The 26,567-nt window shown below is 43.3% G+C and overlaps 1 protein-coding gene and 1 long non-coding RNA gene across 3 annotated transcripts in view; one reads left to right on the top strand and one right to left on the bottom strand.

Annotated features, from left to right (window-relative positions):
* The window catches only part of LOC115614329, a 31,688-nt gene extending 14,365 nt beyond the window's left edge, over positions 1-17,323 (top strand). The window contains exons 2-3 of the long non-coding RNA XR_003993685.1: positions 15,278-15,422; positions 16,492-17,323. This is a non-coding gene — a long non-coding RNA (uncharacterized LOC115614329). The remainder of the gene's footprint in view (positions 1-15,277; positions 15,423-16,491) is intronic.
* The window catches only part of SLC6A11 (solute carrier family 6 member 11), a 96,072-nt gene continuing 81,295 nt past the window's right edge, over positions 11,791-26,567 (bottom strand). For both annotated transcript variants that reach the window (XM_030501037.1, XM_030501038.1), the window contains exons 9-15: positions 23,864-23,988; positions 22,606-22,718; positions 21,083-21,220; positions 19,300-19,402; positions 18,424-18,524; positions 16,930-17,100; positions 11,791-15,156 (exon numbers count right to left, since the gene is read on the bottom strand). In XM_030501037.1, the coding sequence (XP_030356897.1) occupies positions 15,004-15,156; positions 16,930-17,100; positions 18,424-18,524; positions 19,300-19,402; positions 21,083-21,220; positions 22,606-22,718; positions 23,864-23,988 (904 nt within the window). In that variant the 3' untranslated portion in view covers positions 11,791-15,003. The remainder of the gene's footprint in view (positions 15,157-16,929; positions 17,101-18,423; positions 18,525-19,299; positions 19,403-21,082; positions 21,221-22,605; positions 22,719-23,863; positions 23,989-26,567) is intronic.

Below are 26,567 nucleotides of genomic sequence, written 5' to 3' on the forward strand. Positions count from 1 at the left end.
GCCTAGTGACTTAGGTGGCTTTATTATTCTTCCGACTTTACTGCTATGAAACTAGTATGACTACAACTTGAGTTAGATAGGTAGGCTACTAAATCTAGTGCTATTTTGGCTTGAAATGAGTAAGAATGCAAAATTATTTCCCATTCAAGTAACCCATGTAGTGGACCATCTTTGCCACTAGCACCTGCAGGCTGCTGCTACACACTTCCCCTCAATTTTCCAGCATTCATGCTCACCGTGTCTGGAATTTACATGTGCCTCCAACTGTATTCCCCAGCTGCAAGTAAGAAGTGTGGTCTTAGGTTGTATTTCCTCCAAGCAGACTTTGGGCCCAGGTGCTTAGAGCACTTTTGAGACTTCCCATCACAGGCAAATCGGTATATTTGCAATCCTACTTTCACGTGTGAATCTGAAATTTGCGCTTTATGTATTTAGTGTGAGGTGTCTGTGGTCTGCACTAAGTTAGGTGTAGAAATTCACCTGCCCATTGCAGGGGGGTGCTGGTACATTCTACATTTGCAGTCTAGGCTCAGTTATCTAACTCTATATTCAGGATAATTATTACATCTCCTTCCAGCTCTCTCCAGCCAAGACTGCTGCTGTTAAGGGAGCATGGTTTACTAAACAACATTCATGTTGTTAAAAATTCATAGAAGATCCAACACAAACTCCCCAATGCTTCTGTAATACAGGCAGCTGTTCTTGTGGTAGTTCAGGATTCAACTTATAGGTTGCAGCAGAGATGCTCTGCAGAAAGAAGTGCAAGTATCAGAGGCAGTAAATATTCTTTAACAAATGTTAGCTTGTTTCCTTCAGTCTTCAGAAACTAATCCCTTCAATTTTGGAAATAGAATCTTTCTAACTAAAAACCAGTGGTAACAGCTGTGGTAAAATGAAAGCAAATCAGGATTACAAAAGTGTTTTCTCAGTTTCTCTGCTGTCACCTTGAATCTTATTGCATAATTCCTTAAAGCCTTGTCTAGCATGTAAATGAATCTGGTGGATGATAGTTCACCATCAGTAATGCTTTGAGTCTTCTAAACACTTTATTAACGGTTAATGATTTCTAATTATGGTTTCTGTAGCAATTAAATTATTGGCTTCTTTTCAAGTATTAAATTAGGATTTTTGCTTCTGTTCTCCATGCTGACACACATTTGGCATATTGGTAGGTAGCCTGAGTACTGCAGTGGTGGCATTTATACATACAGAATGGCTCCTGTAACCCAGCTGGGATGTATTGATGAAATGAAAGTATTCATTGCTGGAAAGTGATCAGTGTTGGCTTCATGTAAGACCTGCCACAAAGCAGGTCATTTAATGTGAAGTCAATTGCAATTTAAAATCTCAATGATTTAAAAATAATCAATACTTCAAATAGCAAAGAAATCTTATTTGAGAAGGACTTGGAAGAGCTATAAATGCTCTTTCCTATAATTAGATCGTGAGATGTAGCCACAACCGCATTACTTTACACTCTCAGATTATAAAAGAGCAATCAGCTGGTATCTTAGCAATACACAAATTATCACTGAGGCCTTTACATCAGTCTCTTCATCTTCCTAAAGCGTGCACTGGAAGTTATTAGACTTACTGCAGCATTTGCTGTATGAAATACCTGTTTTGTGGCAGGCAGAGGCCAGATGATGGCTGCAACTATGTTTTTATGGGAAGCCACTGGAAGAGATATTGTCAGAACAGAAGAAACCCCTCAGGTATTGCAAGTGAAACCAGCACGTAACTGCTTACACAGCAAAGCAGCACTGACTCTGTCCTAGGTTGAGACACCCAAGGTTTCTGCTGTTGTTTAAGTACCAACATGAATGACAAGATGTCTGAAAGCTGATGGCACCGTGGTCTATATGCTGGCCCAGACAAATGAACAAACAAAGGTACATGGGGTCATTAGACAAGTGAGCTGTCATTGATCAAGTACCCTTCTACCTAAGCAGAATTTGCATCTTGCATGTCATCAAAGGAGACTGGCTAACCATCTTTTGATATCACTTCATTTTCAACAGCTCAGTGTGCTAAGATGTGAAGACATCTCTCTTGAGATGTCCTCATGCTGAGCTTAAAGGCTTGATTCTCAGGCAGCATGATCAGCCTACAGGAACTTTGGTTAAAGCCTCCGGTTAATTTAAAGTTACAGGTTGGTAAGGGCTTCAGACAGCAAGCAGAAGTAAACTAAGGATCTCAATTGTGCCAGGATGCACAGGCAATCAAATTTCTTTGGTAGGTTTTCATTAAAGAAGTTTTAGAGAAGGAGAAAAGGTCACTACAATCTGTTCCCTTATATCAAGAGAAGCAGCTCTAGTTTGAAGTGTTACGATACAATACAAAATGCTTTACCAAAAAAAACCAATATTTGTGCTCTGGAAGAGCACAGTGTGCTATCTCTAATTGCCAGCCTCTTGCTGATAAGAGCTACATGAAATGTTTATCTAAACCCACAAATAGCTAGAAACTTGTAATAAAGAAAAAAAATCAGGCTAAATTCTCTCTGAACTGGTATCTGGCATTCAAGACCTGGACTTGCGCAGGTTTTGGATTAGGCTTCATGCTGCATAACTTCACAGTTACTGTGCTGTGTCTAAGCACATTTCCCATGTATTGCATCAGTGATAGAACAATTAGATATCAGCAAGCCATTTCAACCAAACAAGAAACCAGCCAAACCCTTGTACTTATGTTTAAGCTTCTACTGATATTCAGAAAGATTTTAAAAGGACAGTGTATTTTTCTATAGGTATACAAGGCAAGGACCTAGAAATAGGTTATTTCAATTTCTAATGCCTAACATTTTCTGCTTTTCACTGGAAATGGGCTATCTAAACACAGCAGTGCTGTCCTAAGTCAGATTTGCACCAACTCAGAAAAGTTCCAGTGAGTTCTTGAAGTGCTCATCACTTGAGGGCTCACTGAACCTGGGATACTCCAGAGCACACTCAGAAATCACTCTGGATATAGAGCAGATCTCACCCAGATGGGAGTGAGAAGCCATCAGTATCAAAGTCTGAAGCAGCAAATACCAAGTTGGGGGTTTTTTTGAAGAAAAATAAGAGACAAAGCAAGCAAGAGCATGAGATATTTCATCCTGGCACCATCTAACAGAAACCAAGTATAGATAGGAAATTACTACCTTGCCACCCCGCACATATGCCCATCTCTTCATATGCACTCACATACCTATACATATCCATCCACATAAATATGGTGGGGTATAGTAAAAGAAAGAACCTTTTCAATACCCTAGGGAGGAATTTGCCAAAGTGAGGCAAAGTATGACTGAGGCCAGCATTATTTAGCGAATCAAACAGGACACCTCTGTGGGGTTGAGACAGTCAAGGATCCACTGCAAAAAAGATACGGACCATGTCACTACTGTCTCACGAGAGCTTGTATTCCCACCACCATCCCCCCAGCACTGAAGTGTTTGGAAGGGAGTATCACAGAACCCTGAACAAAGCATCACTGATACTTGACCACTCTCAGAGGAGTTTGCTAGCAGCCTGGCATTCTTCCCAGGTTAACTGGTTGCCTCTCTCCCACCTGGGGCAGGAGGTGATACCACATTAAAGCCACAAGTCACAAAGCACATTTCTGCTCCGGCTGACAGGACTCAACATGAGGATCGAGCTCTGTTCTCAGCATCCCCTTCTTACCACAGTCACTTGCAAACCTAGATGTTAAACTGAGCCCAGCATATCCAGGCCTCCTAAATGTGTCTAAGTGTGGGGGTTTTGTAGAGACTACCGCATCAGTCCAGTCAACTTCTTTAAGGGGCATCTCATGACCATGAGCTGACAGAATTTTAGTAGCGAGAAATCATTAAATCTCAGTGGGAATACTTTTGGAATTGGATTGCAGCCATCATACATGCAATGGGGAGAGAAGAAGTTTGGGGCTTTGCCTGGGGAGAGAGGTCTGTATCTTGCATTTTGTGTTAATGAGGTTTTGGAAACCTGGAAATGTCTGAGGAGTCTATAATTCATTTAAATGGGCAGAAAACTAAGGAGGCACATGGGGAAAATGAAGGCCCTTTCCTGACGCTTATTAAAAGGGTTGAGCTCTTTATGTATCAGCAGGGAAACATTCATTGATTTCACAGAGATGAGCTGGGTAATAGAATTCTGAGCTTTCCAGTTGCAGCCACTAAGTCAACTGCAGGTCATTAATGTCAAAAAGAATCTTCCTGTTGCACTTGGGCAGGATCTGTGAAGCTTCCATCACTACTGCAGGTCTCATTTTGTATCATCTCTTCAAAAAGAGCCCCAAACTACAATCTCCAGGATGGTCCTCCTGAGATTTGTACTGGTATCACCATTCATGAGGACCTCACCTAAAGCTGTACCAGGAAATATTTTGCTACAGGCAAAAGCAGGGCTCAAGTTAAAGGAGAAAGAGTTGTGTGACTCAGCTAATGAGGTAAGTAACTTTGTACGGTGCCCTGATCCTGTTCCAACATGTGAGAATCATCCAGCTTGCTGTAGCAAGTACATATTTTAGTGGCACTTGCTGGATTTTCTAGCTGTCTGTATTTGGTATTAGATATACTTTAGGAGAAATTAGTAAGTCTACTTAAATTTTAAGCAGTGGCTGGGGCCTCTGTGCAAGCATTTCAGGACCTGTTTTATATCAAGAGTAGATATAGGACAGATAACTACTGTGCTCCTAAGGTGGAAGAGGTAGGGAGAACTAGTCCAGACTAGTCCAAGTCTGCAAGTAAGCATGGTGGTTTATGCACGTTAGCCAGAATATAAAGGGTGGTAGAATCTTAAGAAGCGTGTTCAGCAGAGATCAGGATGTCTCTGTGCCTTGAGGAAGGACCAGCTGTACCTGGATAATCTAAGAAAATAGTATCTAAGTTATTCCTACAGTCTTTCAGCAATGGAGATTGTCTGCTGGTGACCTTCAGTGCTTCTCCATCCTCCCTGGCATCTTGAGAGAATGCTCATGTTCAGAGCACCCACCATCACTTTATAGCTTCTCCTGACTTGCAACTCAAGTTCTCCATGTAGCAGCTTAACCCCATTACTTACTCTTCTGTCTTCAGAAGAGTCCCTTCTCTACTGAGACACTTTATACATGAAGCTCATAATGGCAGTAATCTCTGTCCCTGATCTGAATTATCCTTTGGCAGATTATTGACCTATAACTTCTTGTCACTCTTTGTGAATGGAAAGCTGAGGAGAGGGTTAAGTTGTATTGACTTTTAAGTGAGCTTGAATACTCAGGTTCCACGCTTTCCACCCAAATTATCAAACATGTATAGACATGGCACACAAACAGCCAGCCTTGCCATGTGCCTTGCTTCTAAGCCTGAAACAACCCGTGCTACGAGGTAAGGTTCTAGAGAAGAAATCCTGGAAAATTCAAGCTGATAGATTCAATGTTGATTTGTCATCCCTAATGCTTTACTGAATAACCATACTTGTCCTTTTTGCCCAATGTAACACTTGAGATGTCAATGGCTTCCTGATGGGACAGCTAATAGGGCAACTTCTTTATCATTTCACCCTCTTTTTGCAGAGGAATCCAGCTTAACAGGCTGTACACTGTTTTATAATGAACATGTGAAGATTTGCACTGCCAAAGTGCTTTGAGCTTTGTTAGAGTGACATCCAGTGGCATATGAAGCGCTCTTCCTTGCGGCAGCACACAGCAGGTAAATCTCTGTTAGTGTACTACCAGCTTTAGAAACATTTCTGTTCATGGTCACAGAAGTCACAGGCAGCAGAAGGAAATGCAGCAGCTGAAGTCTCCAGTCTGGGGTGCCTGCAGCAGGCTGTGTAAATGGATTTCTAACAGATCTGTATAAGTGACCTGCTGGTGTTGGGAAAAGCAGAACACTCCCTTGGCTACGGAATTTGTGGATGCCTGAAACGTCTGGATCTGGTTCCCACCTCTGAAAATCCCAGCGGGCTGGGTTCAAAGGCCCCTTTAAGACAGCATCCCACAGTGTTCCCAGCTGTCTGCATGTATGAAATAACTGCTGGGAATTGAAGAATTGACACCTGAGAAAACATTGTCTCTTCTGACACAGCTCTTTTAATCCAGCTGCTCTGGCAGAAAAGACATCAGAACCTCAAAAATAGATCCCTGGACACATCTTTTCCCCACGTCCTGCCAAAAGGGACCCAACAGGGAAGTCGGGTAGACTTGAAGGATGGTTCCACGTCACAGGAAAAACTGCTGGGGATTGCAGGCCAAGCCAGTATTTATCAGGGGAAGGCAAATCAGAAGTAGAAGGCACGTGCCAGAAAGGAGGCATGAGACGACTTGGACATGTTTTGCCAGTCCAGCAAGAATTACAGCCTGTACCCCAGCCCACTTCTTCTGCATCCTCATGTTTAAGATTTATTCATTGTTTTACTTAGCATATCTGAACAGACATGCCCCATCTCTCAACCAATTTCAACACTTAATCATGTTTAAACATCCTCTGTACAGTAGGATGGCAGAACCATGCTCTGTCCAGCAAATATTCTGTATTTGAAGCACATTCTGCATTGACATGGAGAATATACTCCCATCTGAGTCCAGACCCCTGGTGTAAACTGGTGGCCCAAAGAACAGCATAAAGAGGACAGCGAGGGAGTATCTGGCTCAGTGTGTGAGAGCGGCAGAGGTGAACCCGTGTTCGTACTTCATCTATTGCCAACTCTTCTGATCTTGGTAACTAACTTCTCCCATTGAGAAGGTACCAAATCACAGAGGAAACTACATCCTTCCTCGGCTTAGGGGGACATTTTCCTCCTAGCTTGGTCTCCAAAAATACTGAAAGCATTTTTGCCAGGCAGCTGGAGAAACCAAGATGAGTCCTGTACCTCAGGGGCCAGGGCCAAGGTCATGCTAGAAAATGAGATGAAACAAATCCAATTGCACCTTGGCAGCAGCTGGAGACTCAGTCTACCATAGCAGAGGGCTGATACGTGGCTGAACTGTGTGGTGCTACTGAAGATCTGATTCCTAATGCAATTTCTTCTGTGGGGAGAAGTGTGCACGAGGTGAGCCCTGGGCCAAGCGAGCGTGCGTCAGGCAGGAGGGAGCTGGCACATTTTGAGCAGCAACTTTTCCAAGAAAGAAGCCACTGGACTGGAAATACAGTTTGTGTCCTAACTGGTGAGACAAAACCCTGAGAAGCAACAGCATAACAGGCCAATGTATTTCTGTGCTTCCTCCTTCCCCACACTGTTCTGAGCACAATGGGGGCAGTGGGCATGTAGAAAAGCTATTGGGGGCCGATAGAACTATTATAGAATCATTTAGGTTGGAAAAGACCATTAAGATCATCAAGTCCTATCACTTGTTCCTTGGGAGCAGAGACCAGCCCCCTCCTGGCTCCATCCTCCTGTCAGGCAGCTGTAGGGAGCGATAAGGTCCCCCTTGAGCCTTCTCTTCTCCAGACTAACCCCCCCCCAGGTCCCTCAGCCGTTCCTCATCACACTTGTGCTCCAGGCCCTGCACCAGCTCCATTGCCCTTCTCTGGCCCTGCTCCAGCATCTCAATGTCTCTCATAGTGAGGGGCCCAGAAATGAATGCAGGATTCAGGGTGCTTGGAAGCATTCCAGAACCTCTGGGGCAAACCCTGTGGGTCCAGGCTCAGTTTTCAACCAGCTGTTTCGAAGAGCTTATAAGTTACAGTTGAAGGTCCTTGATAGGGCACCAGTTGCACAGCTGCTTAAATGAGAAACCTCCCATAGCTTCTGTGGTCTCTCAGGTTGAATTATTCCTTGCTTGACTTTTCTTAGCCATGTCCTCCCCAGCCTCAAGTGCCTCTCAGACAGCTCCTTTTCAGGTCTGTTCTCAAGGAGTAGGTAGAGATATTGAAGGCTTTGCTTTATATGCCTACACATGTGCACACAATTAAATGCATATCTGCACCTTGTTGCCTGTCACTTACCAAGTACATCTCATCACCTCTCATCTGTACACAGAACTGTGCTTACAGCTACAGTTATAGCTAATTACACCTTCTAATTTAATAGGAGGTTTGCTTCAACCTCCTATTCTTGGAATTCTCCAATTCCCAGGCACTCAGCAAAGCATCCAGGAATCTCAGCCGTGGTTGAGGATTAGCTGACAGCGGGGACATCTCAGTTGTGTAGACTGTATGTTCTGAGATCTTCTCCAGAAACATTTGACAGGATTCAGAGAGAGAACAAAAGATGTGAGGGCTAAAACCAGTCAAATTTGAAATGAAACTGGTTTTACTGGGTGAAACGGCTGTTGGGGCTGAGGGGGATATGTTGCGGGTTGTCATTATTTCTTATACCACACATTATTTCCCATCATTTTAAACATCTAGACCATTGAAATCTCATTGACAACTCTAACACCACAACAGCAGCTTCAGCATGAACCTCTGGGGATATTTCATACCAACTCATAGCTTCTCTGTAAAGACTATAAATACATTCTTCACATGAGAATTTGGGTCTAAAGAAACCTCTCGACTCCACATCTCCTGGTTTAGATGCTGAGCCGTGGGGACACACTGATTTTACTGGCATGTGCTGCCATCTAATGATACACAAACCAGGTCTCTTGACGGAGAGAAACAGAATTGCACCAAAAAAGGTGCAACTGCAGAAAGGACTCACAAATGCAACCACCTCCAGAAGCGCGTGTCAAGTACATGTGAAGAGCTCGGGAAAGCTGGTGATGGACTTGGCCGCTACTCGCCTGCTGCAGGCAGCGGCAGCGCAGGTGGCTTTTCTATGCAAACCCACAGGTTCGTCAGCTTTAGGCCGATTCTGCCAAAAGGTGTCCCCACTGCCCCGCTGAAGTGCTGTTAGAAGGTACGTTCCAGCAGCACCCAGCAGCCAAGGAGGATGCAGTTACCGACACTCAACTCTACACACCCCGAGAAAGGGAACCTTCCCCAGGGAACCCCTCCACACCACTGCATAGCCCAGCAGAGACTGCAAAGAGCACAAATGGTTTGCTCTGATTTCAGCTCAGAAATAGAAGTTTCAGCTGGGGGAAACTCAATTTTTAAGTCAGATTTCATCCCTTAATTGCAGCTTAACAGGGAGAAATAGTATTTCTATTTCAGGTAACTGCATGTCAGTGAAGAACAGCAGCTGCTGCAAGAAATCAGCATTGCAGTAAGCAAAGAGCACTAGCTTCCCTGGGTTCCAGTATTCCTCAGACACTCCCATTAGATTACCACATGAGATTACCACAGTAGCTACTACCCAGTAACCCATCCAGAGATGCAGTACCAAATTTACTGCCCCCAGTGCTGCATCCTCACTCCATCCTGTCTGCATATTACTTCCCAACACACAGCTAACAGTACAGCTTCCAGTATAGAACTGCCTATTACAGCATTTGAGATTTTCATACAAAACCCCAAAGCTCTAAAGATACAGGTAAATTAAACTCCTTCAGCTGAATAGATAAAAGCTTATGTTTGGCCTACTTTGATATCCAGTTCAAAGGACACATACATCACTAGCCTGTATTGGCTTACAATAGGACCACACCAGACTCCATGCTATAGTTCCCAATGAGAACATTTGCTGAAAAAATGCTTTAACTCCAAATAATTTTAAATTATCTGACTCAAATGATCTAAGTAATGAGGATTTTTAACTAGCAACAGCACTGCAATACATGGAACAGCCTTACAATTTAGGCAGGACATGGGCTAGTCTAAATCCTGCAACAACTTTGCCAATTCAGATCATAGCACACAAACACCTCCAACACAATCCAGCAATACATGAAACCCACAAACTCCAGAAGTTACAGTGCTAGAAATCCAGCTCAGACAAAACTCTGTCATCTACCCCACACTTCGCAGTCCCTACCTGTTATGTGCTTGAGGCAGGTAGCAGAGATCACAGTCACTACATTCAGGAGATAACTCCAGGAAAGAGCTTACAACCATCCATAACAGCACTCCCACAAGACTTCCCCCAACTTCTTCTCAAAAAGAGCTTCTCTCCACCTTCCTTTATAGCATAGCACAGCACAGCACAGCACAGCACTTTCCTTCCCCACCCATGGTCACCATGTGCTGCCACTTACTTTTAATGAGTCCAATCGACTAATAGCCCATCACCACCACTCTCTGCCCCTGCAGAAGCAGAGCCTGGGCTATGAATTGTGCTGGGGAGGAAGTGCAGGTGTTCAGGAGGGGAGGGAGAAGTAGTACTTACACAAGCAGCAGGCCCTAAAGCCTGGGGAGAAGTCTGTGCTAACAGAAGAACCCAACAAGGTTGCCATGAAGGCTGCGCCAAAAGCTTTGACAAACAAGCAGAGACTTTTAAACATAACCTGGGCTAGTTTTCTGGAAAGAATATCCAAAAATAAGCCATGTAAGTGTCATTTGCAATACATCATGCTTTCATCCCTGCAGACAACACAGAGACATTAGTTGTCCTTTGCTTCCCTTAGTAGCCTGTTCTTCTCTTCATTTCTGCTTATGACCAGCTTTGCTGGGCACCCTGTGCCAGCGCCTCAGCACCCTCACAGGGAAGTCTTCTGCATCTCAGTCTCCCCTCTGGCAGGTTAAAGCCATTCCCCCTTGTCCTGTCCCTACCTGTTCTTGTCCAAAGCCCCTCTCCAGGGGCTGCTTTCTTGTAGCCCCTTTAGGCCCTGGAGCTGCTCTAAGGCCTCCCCTTCAGGAGCCTTCTCTTCTCCAGGCTGCCCCAGCCCAGCTCTCTCAGCCTGGCTCCAGAGCAGAGCTGCTCCAGCCCTCGCAGCATCTCTGTGGCCTCCTCTTTGTGACCTCATGAGCTATTCCACCTCTCACATGTGAGTGTGGGAGCCGGGGCTACTGATGGCAGCACTGATCAGAGCACAGCTGAACTCCACAGGACTGCCTGCATCAAACTTGGTCCTGGAGGTTTCCGCCTGAATAGCTGCAGTTTGCCCTTTTGAGCATGGCATGCCTTAATTGCAGGCAGTCTTTAGCCCTTTGGGAAGAGGAGAGGAATGATTCATCTGTGTATACTATGATAAATACGTGGGTGTTTTAAGTAAAAAGAGATCAGCCAGAATTCGCGGTGTTCCTCTTGAGGTGTTTTACTATAACATTTAAGAGAAGCTGCTCTGCCTCTTCTATAGTGCTGTAGTAAGTGCCAGGAGTGGGTAGTGGAGTTGGCTGATGGACTATATGAACAGCAAGCTGATAGAAATAGAAAGCATACCCTGATATTTTGTCATGAGCCATTTATAGCAAGGAACTCTTGGCTATCCTTAGCTTCTCTTGTTTAACTGGAATACCTCAGTAAACAGTAAAGACTCTTGTTTTAAAATCCGTGGACCTCATCACGATGGAGAAGGACCCTCTCCATCAGCTGACAGTAGCATCTTGTGAGAAACAGGCGCCTGGTTGAGGCTTCTAGCCTGTGTTTAGTGGCACCAGAAACAATTGCTGGCAAGATGTTTCTCAGAGATTAACAGATGAAGGAACTGATCCTTTAAAAACTAAAGTATGTAAGAAAAGGGCTGTGCAGCTCTTCCTGGTCAGCACACCACAGCCAGGCATGGAGCGGGCAGGGGAGGAGAGGGCAGCAGGGCTGACTCTTCCATGGAAACATGGATTTATATTAACTAACAGTGACACGAAGTTGTGAGATCAGGAAACATCCGTTTGTTTCGGCCCCAGATTTACTGGACAAGCTCAAAGAAATTGATGAATCTTCTCTTGTTTGTAAGTTCCCCACTTAAAACCGAGGGACACACGTCTGCCCTAACAGGGTGCTTGTGAGTATTTAATCTGTGAGGTGAGGGTCACATAAAATAGATGAACTAAAATACACAGAATGGGGTTTGCCCATTTCCTTTAATTTTTGAAAACAAGTAAGTAGACGAAATCTTGTGCCCTTCAAAACAGAATCTTTCTTGATGTAAAACGTTACATAAACCTTAGTGGTTGTTCATTTTTATTGTACTATTTGTAATAATACTGCAGCTATTTCAGAAAAGGGCAATACTGCTTCTAACTGCATAAAAAAAATCATCACGATAAGAGTTGGGTTTTTGCATTGTCCCCTTCATATTGCTCCCCAAACCCCCCAGTGAGCCGCCGATGCTATTAGGAAATGTCCCCTCCCACCCCTCCCCATGGAAGAAAAATAGGTTTTTAAAAATCAGTAAAGTGTTAAACAAGTCAGATATTAAATGGACACATTTACAAGCACAGCACATTAGTAATACTGTGTAATACTTTAGACCATGCCAAACCATATGTATGTGTATAAAGCTACAGGTGAGATGGTTCATAGCAGCAGAAGAGGAAGCATGTTCCATACAAAGCACATAGTTCCTGGGGAGATCCTTGGATGAGTGCAGCAGTCCACAGTACACTGACAAGCTGACAAGCACAGGCCAGGCGTTCCTGCCCCAGCACTGTGTGTGGAGTCAAAGGGCAATGTTGACCTGTCTGGGACTTTGATTGTGTCCCGATGGATGGCCAGGAGCGGTGTGGGTCCCACCTCCGGGCACACTGTACTGCAAACAGTCACAAGGAGTCCCGACGGCTGAGGGTAACTTCACTGAGATCAAGGCCAAGTGTAACCTGACAGTGCATCTACATTCACACAGCCTTCACTGGTAAGAAAACGTGTTGACATTTCCTCTGGGAGAGAACATAACCGATCCCAAGGTCCAGAGGTGGCTTTGGGTCCTCAGTACTGTAAGTCAGATAGGTGGAAACAAAGACCAGAAAGGGACGCTGGGTTAGAAATACCTACAGCTTCTTACGGCTTCCAAAACTGTTAATTTCTAGGTTTTGGAGCAGATCAACGTCAACATGTAGCTTTCAGTTGCTTCGTTGTATGTAACTCAATCTGCGGTTTCAATTCCGGGAGCATTTCTCTTCCAGGAGTCCCATTTTCCAGTGGTTTCACAGTTGCAGATGCACAGCTGAAGGCTCCCTCTGAGGGAGGCCAGCAGTCCCAGGTTGACAGTTCAGTACCTTCACAAAGGCAGGCTCCTTCGAAGTGTCCTTTCTGAAACACCCAAGGATGGAGCATGCCAAGGTGAGCAGGACTTAAAACACTTGAAGTTGAATCCTGGTAGAGAAGTTCTCTGTGCAACTTCCACCTTACCACGCAACAAATACACAGAAGATAAAGTAAAATTTAATAGATCGATGAGATTTAATGATGTTATCTGAGACAAAGTGATTCTATGAAAATGGTTTTTTTAAGAGGTAAAATCTCAGAGAAATGCTGACCCCAAGTACAGTTCTGGCCAATCCTGGGACATCCTTAGTGACTTGTAGTGAAGCGGTTTCCTCTGGCCGAGGCCAGCAGCCTCTTCTCTTCCCAATAATTCCAGATGATGGTATCTGAGCTTTGCTGAGAAGACAGCAGATTGCATGACATTTCTTCTGAGTTTAGGCTGTTGCTTTTCTCTCCCCAGCAGGTACTGTGCAGGGTAGGGCAGTATTCCTCCTCAGGTTTCTCACACAACCATTAAATAAAAAACCAGGACAAGTTAAAAAGATTGTCCAGAACAAATAATAGTGTTTGGAATATAGGGAGGGAAAAAAGAAACCAACCCAAGAGATATTTTGTCACTAGCACGTGCGTACCTCATGGTAACCACCATCCATCCATACATTCACATACAAAATCTGTTTTAAATCAGAGGGAGTCAGTTCATACAATTGATAGAATAAAAAGGCCTGATGCCACAAACCCAGTACTGCTCCCTCTGCGAAACAGAGAGGTCACGACATCCCTGTCTTCATTCCTTCATCTGCACCATAGATAAATTACCTCCTGGAATCCTTGTAGAGATTAAGGACCAGATTTCAGCAGCCTTCCACCAACTAAGCTCCTATCCCGACACAGTGCAAGCCTCAATACCATGCAGGGTAGAAGAATCAGTGCCTAATCTGAGAGGATCTAGAAAGTACCCTGAAGATAAGAAAAGCTGTGTAGTGCTGCACACTGCCCTTACAGGATTCTTGGTTTCATTTGAGGGGAATGAACAGATGTACAGGCAGACAAACTGGCAAACTATAGATAAAGAGACAAATACAGAGGCTCTAAACCTGCTCTTTTTTCCCTCAGCACATCTCCACATATATAAAGTAACCTTGATCTCCTATTGTACAAGCATAGACAGACACATTTCACTTCAGGGGATGGGAAGTGTCAGCCAAAATGAAGTCCTGGTACCAAGACACAAAGGCAAGTGCAAAGTTTCAGAGGTCTCCTGGAGCAGTACACATCATCCCAGAGACCTTACAAGAGCAGCAAAACTCATCTCTCTTAGGAAATATTCTCTATCCAATCTCCAGAAATACCAGTGACTTGGAAGTGGGCCTATTCCAGCACAGTTTTAGACCTGCTGGAGCACATGGAGGGCAGAGGGAAGGTGGGAAGAGCAGCTGAGGTGGTGCTTCCTGTCGGCTTCCCAACGCTCACCCTGGGAGCAGAGCTGTGGTAGTTGCAAATGTGCCTTCCCAGCCCAGGGAACAGCAGCTGAACCCACACAACCCGACACCCCTCCACTGGAGAGGCTCCCTCTGACTCCCATGGGTGCAGCCCACCCCCAGACAGCAATAACAGCAGCAGCTACAAGTCCTCCTGCATCCCCTCACGGTTTGTTCCAGTATAAACGCAAGGATGTCCTGTCCACTTTATATACATACATGAACAGCTGAAATGGTCTGGAATGCTCACAGGTTAGAATGCACAGATCTATAGAATATTACACCTGCCAGAAATCAACGTAAAAAAGTTGTACAGCACATGATACAGTCCCTCTAGCTGCCAAAAAACATTTACTGCAATCACCATATTACAAGAAGTCATCACTAACATACCATAGAGAACTATATCTTTTTCTTTTACATAATCATTACTTATATAGTCATTTAAAAAATCACTTTTAAACAAGTATACAGTTTTCACTTTATAATTAACTGGTTAATAAAATTCTGTGCAAAACAAGCCAGCCTCTAGAATTAAGTGAATTTATTTATTCATTTATTTATACAAAAAAATAACACAAAAAAAGAGAGTTCTTTCAGAAATGTGTCTCCTTTTCTGTAATGGTTGAAATGGTGCCGTCTCCTTTCAGTTTGGCATCGCAGTCATTTATTGCTGCAATGTAGGCTCCTCCTCCAAGCTTCCCTCTCATTTTCAGATCTGAGCTGGGTGTAATCAGCTTCCTGAATTTCTAGAAAATTGGAGAAGATGGGAGTCATTATTTTTACCTTGATGACAGACACACGTTTCTCGAACAGACTGACTATAACCCCCTTTCTCTTGCATTTCCACTTCTCATTCCCCTGTTCCAGGTACATCCAGAAATCTGCACGCCTCACAATTCTTTACAGATCACGCCAGACCAAACGTTATAGAATGAAGGTGAAGACAAAGTCAAGGGAATTTTCATGCTGAGTAACATCCCCTGTCATAAAGAAGCTCAGCTTGACGCTCTGGGTAAGGCCTGTTCTGTGGGTGCATTGTTTCTCATGGTATAGTCAAAGGATATACACTGAAAAAATAGAGACCAACAAAGTGTATCGAGCTACAGTAAAGAACAAAAAGATGTGTGTTCATCTGAGAACTTTCTCTTTTCTAGCACCGCTGCTGCTCTCAGGTTGGGGAGTAGAGGTGCTGCAGGAAGTTGGCTTACTGAGAAGCTCCCAGTTGTGATTAAAACCCCCTGCCGTGTTCATGTATGGAAAAGAGAACAACCTGTCTGCAGTGCTTTAGACTGGAAACAAAGAGACAGGGAAAGGTTGATGCATTAAAGAAATCATGTTAAGATTTGTGCAAAACTTCCTTTTTGACATGCTAAGGCAATTACATTGCCGACAATTAATTTTGTGGTTCTATACCCACAGCAAAGGTTTCTCAGGTAGTCTCCAGGCCATATTTAATTGGCTTAATGGAGGCATTTCAACATGGACTGCCATCAGCCAGCAAAATAAATTGCATGTTACCCTCTCCATTCAGGAATGCAGTACCTATTTGCAAAGAGAGGTACCCGGATACATTTAGATGTCACACCCTTTGGTTCTGAATGGAGCATAATTTCAACAGTGGAGGTACACACTGTGAGACAGACCTTTCCCAAGTGCTAGGTAAGGTAAGGAGCCCCAGGCACCCTAGACACAGAACTTCCTATAGTCTTGTTCATCATGTTGGCATTACCCTAGAGAATATCAGAAAGACTGAACAAGCATGAAAGGAGCTGAATAAAGGCCCTTCCATACATGTGTTGAGATAGGAGGAGGCAATACAGGGATACCTACTTCCACTGACTAATATGTAAGGAGCTCCAGATGACAGAACTAGGCTTTTCTGCAACATGAGAAATCCCAAATGGGTGAGTAAGGTTTATATTCTTGTTTCTTCCATTATAGATAGTCATCTTCACTGTCTTTCTTTGAAGAAAAGGTCATATATTTAATAACCTTAGCCTCAGCCTGGAGCTGAGCTAACCTGATACCAACTGTTAGTAAATGGCACTGAATGTTTCTTTCTGCATGTGTTTCTCACTTAGAGAACCGTAATCAGGAAAACTGTCCACAAGACATATGTGAGGTTTGCAACCCAGCTCCTGGAGGAAAATCCTGCCAGCACAAACATTAGTTACCAAAGCCATGAAAGAAGACAGCTGACCAGAATGAATGGCTGGTACTAACCTTCTTGAGGGATTCAGCTGATGTTACAGACATCTTAAGCTACAAATTGAGCAGGAACAGAGCTCCTTAAAGCTATAGTATTGTTTAGTTTGCCACAGACTGTACATTCAGAAGAAAACAGAGAAAATTCATATCCCTCTTTCCATCAGTGACTGAGAGGCCTAACCCAAGTTGCCACCAGAAGAGGCACGTGGCATTGCTTCTTTGATTAAACTGTGCTTAGTCTCTTGAGGTGAGGGCTCACACTTCATTCCCATTTCTGGTTTTGGTATTATTAATCTGAAAATGTATCTTACCTCTATGAAAGTGCCTTCTGTCTTCCACAGCTTAATGCAGATCCACAGGGGGATACAGATCATGGAAGAGAGCGCCATCATCCACCCTATGCCGTAGCCCCAGTCAGGATATATATAGACATTGTTGTATTTCAGAGGCTTGTATTTCACCAGGAAAAAGATGAAGATTCCCTGAAATAAGCAGAGAAATGTATCAGTGGTATTTGACAAAACACTGCCTGTGGAACAAGAAAATGATTGACTGTTTAGGCAAGGCCGGTCTCCCTAAAGATGGAAAGAAGAGGTAAGCTTTTCAGTCAGAGAAACAAAACAACCAGCAGTGTCTGCTTTTATGTACAGCTTAAACAACATGTCTCAGTAGCTTCCACAGAAACGAACAACCTTTCAAGTTTAAATCCTATTTACCTCTTGATGACAATAAAACCTGCACTTTGATAGCAAACAGTACCTGGGCAGGAAAGATTAAGCTTTGCTCCCGTGAACCAGCTGTCATTAAGTAACACAAGCTGTGTTCTCTCCAACCTGTCACAATGAAAAAGGAAAGCCAACATTTCAGAGTTGCCTTAATCCGCTGTCTGTGGTTGCAGTTCTGCAGGCCAGCTCTTCCATTCTCACAGAAGCTCCAATACAGCTGTCTAAATTTAGCAGGTGTCTTATCAAGCAGTTTGGACCATTTAAGTTGATGAAATATAGAAAAGCTACTATGGACTTTCTCCAAAGTGGTGAAAAGAGTGTACAAGAGCAAAAGATACTGAGTTCATTTATGAGTTGGTGAAAATGAGTCAGAAAGGTACCCAAGTTTGTGAATGAACTGGCAAAGCTGAAGGGAACCTGGATCTCCAGGTGCCCCAGCATCTGTGGGTTTGCAGCTGTTATCATTTATGTGTTGGACAACTGGAAGGTTTTAGCATCTAATCCTCAAGCACTTGTGGATCAAATGTATGGGCAAACTGGTCATGCTCCTTTTGTAATTTTGGCCCTGTTGTGTAGCCACAGCAGATCACCAGAGTTGGCACCAGCACTGCTACCTTCTGGTAAGGCAAACTCCTTCCCCTTCTTCATGCATATCCAATGTGCTTTTGGCCACTACTTTTGCTAGAAGAAGGAAACTGTCCTGTCTGAAAAACATCTACTTACCCAAAGAGAGAGAAGGAAGTAGGCTGGAGCAGCCAGGAAACCAGCATGAGTCTGGAGGAGCTTGAGTTACGCAGGATAGACACAAGGTGTAGTAGAGATGCAGTGATGCAGTGAAAAGCCTCCATTGTACTGGCAAATGTTCATGTAGGGCCGTTCCTATTACTGTGTATACTAAGAGTTCTCACAACTCACACATTTAACAGATCCTACGGAGTGTTTTTTCACTAGGACATATGCTATGAATCAGGAGACTTTTTCTCAACTGTTGTGAACTAGTAGCAGCAGCAAAATTCTGGAAGTAAGCACAGAAAACCCTCTTTGTGTTTAAACCAAGTTCTTTGGATGCTCTGTACTTACTGCGCAAATCCCGGGAGTTAAAACCATCCAGCACCATTTGATCAGTGACAGTGGTTTGTACCCAATCATGTCTTCAATGTTTTCATAAAAGCGATTGCTGCCTGCCCAGGAAACAAATGAAAAGCAGATGTAGCATGGACGTGGAAGAGGTTGTATAGGTCAGTATTCAAAACATAAAGAGAACAACAGAGTTTCTGACAGAGCAGCAAGGGCTGAAGCTGTGTCTTTCCCTAACACATACATCTCTGTCATCTGTTCCATATTTGCCACAGAGATTGCTGCCCACATCTGGATCTGACCATTGTGAGCAAAGAAGTGGTCCAGCTGTCAAACAGAAATGGCTTCTGGGCACTAACAGTCTGAGTGAAGCCAGTTGAAGTGTATGTATATGCTACAAGCTTGTGTGTGAATCCCTCAATAGCTGGGGACAGGTGGGAGCTGAAGGTCATACTGACAGTCTTGTGTGTGCAAAACCTGCTGGAGCACGTAACCATGAACATCCGCGGTGGTTTGCTCTTGGCTTTGCTGACAGACAAGCAGCAGAGCTAGGGATGCTGCTATGTTCCTCCCTGTGGTAATGAGGCAGGAACTCCAGCTTCCCTGGATATACCTGTGACTGTCAGTGGTGGAAGGGAACATGCCCGGGGGAAGGAAGGTGCAGGTCAGTCCTGACAAGGACTAAGGGGAAAATAAATAAATAAATCTATTTCACTATCTCTGTTATTTAGAGTGGGGAAAAAAGGCATTACTGACTTATGGTAGGGCGTGGGAATGTGGAGAGCCCCATTCCATAAGGGTACAAGGCTTTCACATTGCTTTTATACAAACAGAAAACTTCCATAAAACCTGGAAAAACAGCAGTTTTCAGGAACTCACCGTAAACCCAGCCTATGCAGACACATTCAAATATGGCAACAAAGAGAAGGCACATGCCACTAGCTGCATAAGAGTCAAATAACTGAAAGACGTACATCCCACCCTGGAAGACAAAACCAGATAAAGGAATAAAGCTATTGTGTTGGCACCAGAAGGAGTATTTCATAGCAAATATGGCTTTAATTACACAGTCAACTTGTTGGTTCCCTGGCAATCTTCCTGCTAAAGTTGGTTCCTTCCTGAACAAAGAATATTCATTTCTCAGTGATTTCTTATTGTGAAAGATTTTTGCTTCCATAGCACTTAAGATTATTCCCTTGAATGACAGTTGAATAGTAGACATTTGCTTTAAGGTAGTAAATGCTGGAGTGGAGAGAATGACATCTGACTTGCTTCCAAAGCACTCTCCCATCTCCCTGCCTTTTTTCAACTTCAGTTGTTATCACATCAAGCTGTAGACATCTACAGGTGCTTTTGAACTCCAGATCACTGCACATGAAGAAGCAGGGTCTTGGTTTTGTGTCTGTGCTATTCATATGTAAAGAAATTAGTTAAAATATGGGGAAACAAGGCAAAATCTGTAGCTACTAGAATCACTTTCCAATGGCATAGGGACCGTAAAATGAGTAAATCAACCTCTAAAGTTTGGGTGTAGCTCACAGCCTGTAAGCCACATTACTGAGTCATTATTTGACTCAGGGTCCCAAACCCAAGAATCAGCCTGACTTCAAGCAAGCCTTTAAAACATGTTTTCCTAATAAGTTCAATTGTTCTCCAAATGGCTTTACAATAGCAACCTCTGCACTTGCAGAAAGGAGAGCAAGCCCAAGCTTTGTCCTGCACCAGGATGGCATCCCTGCGCCATGCACACTGCACTGTCAATGTCCTGCCATCCTCTGCAATCAGTAGTGCCACAACAGCTACCAGCAGACACAGTGCAGCCCTTGGCCATTAAAGTGGCCAGGCTTCCCTGGACAAACCTTTAGTTTAGGAAACTCTTTTCTCTGCCTCGCTCCCTGATACAGGGAGGCTCTAATGGCCCAGCAAGCAGAATGTGGGCAGAGGAGAGTGGGGATTCTGCCCCTCTCTCTTGAGGCCTTGAGAGGAAAACTGCTGATAGAAGCAAGCTCTAAGCTCCTACCAAGTACCAAAGGGTCCCAGAGTCCCCCGCCAACCTGGGTACCAGACACAGAAGTAACAGAGGTGTTGTATCATGAACTGATGGATGGGCTGACACCCTCAGAATGATTTAGAACATCCCAAAGCAAACACCCTGGTTTGTCTGGAAAAAAAGATTTATTTCTTTTACGTTGTGTTTCTGTCACTCTCCCTGAAGCAGTTGCTGCTCAGAGATTGGCTGCATTGACTGACCTGGCCTGGTGACATACAAATCAAAGATGTTTTGGTTTCCTATTTTCACTCTACTCCATCTTCTTGATTGATCTATTAATCCAAAATGTACTTGTTTTCAGACAGGTCTGCCCACAGTAAGCAAACAGAAACCATAGTCAATAGAGCTGGTTGGCTGGTGCAAAGCAGATGGAATTTCCTTGGCTACGTAAATGGGATTAAAATATTTCCTAAGCCCAACTGAAGAACTGAGGATACATTCCACATTTCAACTGTTCCACTATAGTTGAGAACAGTGTCTCAAGTATTTTGTAGCCAACATTCCTAACAGTGAAATGTGTGTATGGCAAATGTTCTTGCATTTTACCTGTTATGATTATAAACAGAAGCCCTTTCCCTTTTCTCTGCAGCAGTACAACAAAGCACATCTTACCTCAGTTAACATTATTAGGCCGATGAAGTAGGACACAATGGAAAGGCCGAGAATCAACAGTTCTCTTCGGTAGCCCCTTCGGAAGATTTTTGGGTACATATCTACAACAGCTGTCACCAGGCTTTCAACACACACGAACTACAACAAATGGTGGGAAAGTACAAATGAAGTAAGAGTCTCATCTGCTTTGGGATTTGGATTTGCTACAAGAACACTTCAAATATGCTTCTATGTTCCCATCACAGAGACTGAATGGCCCCTGAGGACACTCTATAAGGAGAAGCTCAAACTGAAAGGAACATCATTTCAGAATTAAAAAGACCAAAGCTACAGATTTCCAGTCCACCACCAAATTCAAATTCCACTAATATTACCCCAGAATGCATTTGCCCTGCAGCAGATGGATTACATAAATTAAATCTTTCAAATGTGGCTTGAATGGGACTTCAATACTGTAGAAACCATCCCTAGGATTGCAGCAGAACTGCACTCTATGCACCCTGCATTTCTGTCACTCACAGGAGTGAGCTGCAGTGCTGTGCACCTTCAAGCACTGCTAAAGGAGCTGCAAGGTTTTGGAGAAGTTCTCTCCATTTTACAGAAGAGAGAAGTTCCACAAAGCTATTAAGTGCCTCAGCCAAGTACAGCTAAGGAAGGAGGGAAGGAACGTTCTTACTAACTTCGAAAATCAGCAGAAAGCAAGAGGCTCAAACTTCTGACTCAGGGCTCTGGAGAAGGTTTCTAAAATAGGCACCCAAATGAATGGCCAGAGGTAGCCAATGTGAAACCTGCTTCACTGCAACAGTCAGGAGCAGAATGCAGGAAGTGCCCATTTTAAAAGACGTTTTGAAGAACTGTTTTATCAGGAAAAAGAGAAGTTACAAAAGTGTTAAGTTTAATGTCATGCAAAATAAGCAGTGAAGGGTATATACTTAAGAACATACTTACTCTATAGTACACAGTCATAAACTTTCTGAACCAAGGCATGCTGAGAGCTGAGCTGCATGCTAAAACTGCCACCTACTTTACCTTGTTCATCAGCTGTCATAATTTTGATGGTCGCATAGGAAGAACAACTTCTATGCTGTCACTTTGCTGCAGAATATGACTACACATTTCTTGCTATGGTATCTTGAAGTATAAATACACCCTAGGAACTTACACTATCACTATCTGATATTCAGTTTCAAAATTCATTGCAAAGTGCTTCAAAAATGAGAAAAGAAGGCACGCTGGTATTTACTGATCTGTGAATCTTAATCACCCATACTTAAGTTCAAATTGATGGCTGTGTTCATAATGAAAGCTGTAGTCAGGCTGAATCAGTGTCATAGGAAATCATAAAGTAATCTGCATCACATAAGATTAAAAAGATTTAAAATAAGGAATTTGAATCATGGTTTTATGCAAGGGATTAAGTTAGGGTGCATTCTTTCATCAGGTGAGATGCATTTCCATCACGGATGCTGCCATACACATGCTAGGGAATCTGACAAAGTATTTAAATAGCATTTGTTTCATACCTGACTATCTAATCCAAGGAATATGAGCATCATGAAGAACAGAGTTGCCCACAGAGGAGAAAGAGGCATCATGGTAACAGCTTTAGGGTAAGCAATGAATGCAAGTCCTGGTCCTGAAAAGGAAGAAAGGAAATAGTTTACCCTTGCGTACTGGTCTGGCTGAGATGGAGTTAACTTCCTTCCCAACAGCCTGTGGAGCACTGTGGTGAGTATCTGTGGGTAGAACAGCACTGCCAACAGCAGCCTTGGGGCTGCCACAGCACCTTTTATTAACCTCTCTTTATCTGGAGCCGCCAGTGCTCTCCCTTTTTCCCTTCCTGTCCCCTGCCTCATCCCACTGGGGTGGGCGAGTGAGTGACAACAGTGTGGATGCTCAACTGCTGGCGAGGGTCAACCCACCACAACTTGACTGTTCTTTTATGGCAGATGAGAGAAGCTAAATACAACACTGAACAACTTGACAAACTCCACATCTCCAATAGTCTAAATATTTGGTGATGAGGCTAATCTGTAATGAAGACTTGCTTGGCACATCAATTCTGCCTACATCCTGTCCAAATGTTTGAAGGTCAAGAGGAGTACCTCTGCACTCCTGCTGCAGTAACTTCAGTGAAGACCTGTCAGCACACTCCAGCTGTTGCATTTAACAGTATTTACAAGCTCCTAAAATTACCAGGGTTGCTGTAGTCTTTTAACCTTTCTCTATAGTTTCTATAATAGTAAAAAGCCAGTTGTCTTGAGGGCTTTAGGAAAAGAGAAATATTTTCCATGAGAGCATCAGTGAAGGTCTGTTTCAGTTTTCCTGCTAACCTTGACTAACTTCATGAGAGTCATTTCTCCTCTCAACAGTTCAGCATTATACTGCTTTCCTTTCTGGTGGCCCTCCTGTTCTTTTTGTTCTGTTGAGTTTTAAATGATGCTTAAAGATGTGATATCCACGAAGATGTTAAAGAGCAATTAACTTCCACTGGATGCCTAACTCCAAGGGATGGTAATGAACATTAGGTGGTTCATTAAAAGCCTTTGTGCCTTTCTGGACTCAAAACAAGAACTTTTATACTTAATCGACCAGAGTGTCTCAGTGTATGTCCCTGGGAGAAAGACTTCGTGACATTAGAAGATGGCATTAGCCATCGGACTGTTAGAATCTGTGTTTGGATGGTATACATTAAGCAAGACTCTGTGGCACAGACCCGGTGTTCTGACAGCAACCTCTGGGCATTTTTTAACGACTCTGAAAACTGCTTTTGGAACTTACCTGATTCTGCAACTTCGGCAATGGGCACGCCTTGCTCATAAGCCATAAATCCAAGAACTGAAAAGATAGCAAAACCAGCAACAAAGCTTGTGCCACTGTTCAAGCAGCAGAGCATGATGCAGTCTCTGAAAATATAAATAAGAAACAGTACAGTCGATCTCCAGAGCCTGGCTTGCTTCCATCTACTGAGCTGTAGGACTTACAGCACCCCACGCTGCAGGACATTAAGCTGCTCATTAAGAGTAAGCTCCCAACTGATATTATATCAGTCAAGTATAACTATTTGCAGGAAGAAGCCATCATTATACCCGTGTGTGTTTTAACTGGTTGAATTACAAACCTGTTGCTATTCATTCACTGTTCTTTGATAGAAGCTATAAAAATATGTAAAAATACTGTAAGAATGGTATAAAGAATAATTTCTTGTCAGTAGTTGCAATAATGTATTCCAGAGGATATGAACTATATATATATAAACTATATAAAGTTGGTATTAATTTGTTTCCTGGAAAAAAACCCCTATGGTCAGATCTTAGCTAATTCTATTCCAATTACAGTATATTGGCAATATCTATCCATACGAAATACAACTTCAGTTTGGTTTACAGATTTTTTGTAAGAAGCCATGGTAACAAAAAGCACCAAATATAGTCTAAGAAGTATGTACATGCCTAAAAAAGTGCCTGACAAGCAGGCAAAGACAGTGCAGGGACACTGATCTCTCAGACCTGTGTATCCTACACATCAACCAACGACAGTTACAAGGCCAAGGTGAAGAAATATTTCTTTCCCAGATTGGAAATGTCACAGTAGTAAATCACTGTGAAAAAAGGGAAAATGGTCTAGCAGCAAGGTGCAATCTTTCCCCAGAGCCCAGTGAAATATCCTTGTTCATCCTGCTTTCAGACAGCACTTGCGGCGTGACAGCGATGAGCTGGGCATGATTTATCCTGACAGTCAGCCTTTTAGGAGTGTTTGCTGTGAGAGCTCTGTACTTGAGACAGTAATAATCTAACCTACATGCCTGAAAGTACATTAGGATTCCAAACCACTGAAACACAAGGCAAGCCTTTAGTTCTGTCAAGCCTATACCTTAGTCTGCTTTATTCCCATCCTAAATCTGAAGCAAATTTTTGTGCAAGTTATCTATAAGAAATGACCTTGTAAAATCTAACAGGTTCTGAATCCACATCTTCAGTATCGAGTCCAATCTTTGTCATGGATTTGTAGTGACTTTTTGAGAATCAGAGGCAGTTCACATTCTGGAAGTCCTGGCACACATTCCAGCAAAACCCCATGGCAGTCTCTGTATTTTTTAATCCTTTGGGATGTGGGGGGGAGAGATCCTACTTCAGTGGGATGGATCTGGCTGCTCACTGGTTGTATGATGCCTCCCATTTGGAACAGCATGTTTTCTGCAGGTAAGATTTATTTGAGATAATTCCCAGGCTTCAGACGCAGCCCAAACAAGAAGATTCTTCTTTTTATCAGGTGAAGGTTGTGGCACTTTAATATTCTTCCAAACTAACATCTTTCCAATCACCTGAATAATTCAAGACATGCATCCCTTATCCTGTCCCTGCCTGGCAGGCAGGATACTGCTGAAAATTCATTCTGCTTTCCTTAAGGAGCTTTTTAAAAGAGCCCACAGAGCCTTTTCATTCCTCCAGTTACTTCCTTACCCTCATGAATCCCCTCGAGACCAAATCCCATTCCTCTTTTCCTCTTGATAAAGGCCATATCTTCATTTCTGAACAGTTTTGTCCATGTGTTGGCAGTGTGAGACATGATTCCTTCGTCTTCTGCACCTCAGTGGCAACCTGTTGTAGCCAGGCTCAGACATAGGTCCCACCGCGATGCAGGCTCCAAGACACAGGATGGTGCTAGAGTGAGACCAACCGGTGCTTCCCCTGGCAGGGGATGCTGTGCAGTGTGCTGCAGGGAGCTGGATCCGCTCTGCAAATCCACAGCCACTTGAAGCAGGAAGATTGGCCTCTTCTGTCTGCTGACACTGTCTGACTCTACTTACACTACTTTAGGCAGTAGAACATTTGGAATTTGGGCTGTCATAGCCAAGCTAAGTGCAATTTAAGTTGCTGCTAAGTTACTTTGCATGTTTAGATGGCAAAGTACATGTACCTGCCGCTGGGTAGCTTTGCATTCAGCTGGTGGATACATTTATCTCTGTGGTTTCCAGTATCCTGGTTCCCTCTCTGTGTGGGGGGCCCCACTGTTTGGTGTTTCTCTGACAGAAGAGCAAATTGTTGCCAAGATATTGAAAGAAGGTGTTTCCTAAAACTGTCTCCTGAACTCTCCATTTAAACCTGTAATTTAGAATTCAAATACTTACACTTTGTGGGGAATGAGGCTCTGTTTGGGGTTCTTTCGCTTTTGGATTGTAATATTTCCTTTATGGAAAAATTAAGTTTTAATTCTCTGTCTGGACATCATAATGGACTCAGCATAATCAACCTGTCATTTACTGTCTTCTTTTAGAAGCTGTTGAATACTAGGAAAACTAATTCAATAACTACTGATGACAGAAGAAAAAAGTAGTGCTCATGTTCTTGCCCATGCTGGTAAAATGGAACAGGGATTCTGTGTGTCACATCCTTTTGACATTGATTCAGGAAAGATTAAACTCTATTGAAGTCATTAGTAATTTCCTTACTGATTTCTATAAAGATAAGCAATTAAATGCTCT

This window comes from Strigops habroptila, chromosome 11 (genome assembly GCF_004027225.2).
Source record: "Strigops habroptila isolate Jane chromosome 11, bStrHab1.2.pri, whole genome shotgun sequence".
Taxonomy (NCBI): domain Eukaryota; kingdom Metazoa; phylum Chordata; class Aves; order Psittaciformes; family Psittacidae; genus Strigops; species Strigops habroptila.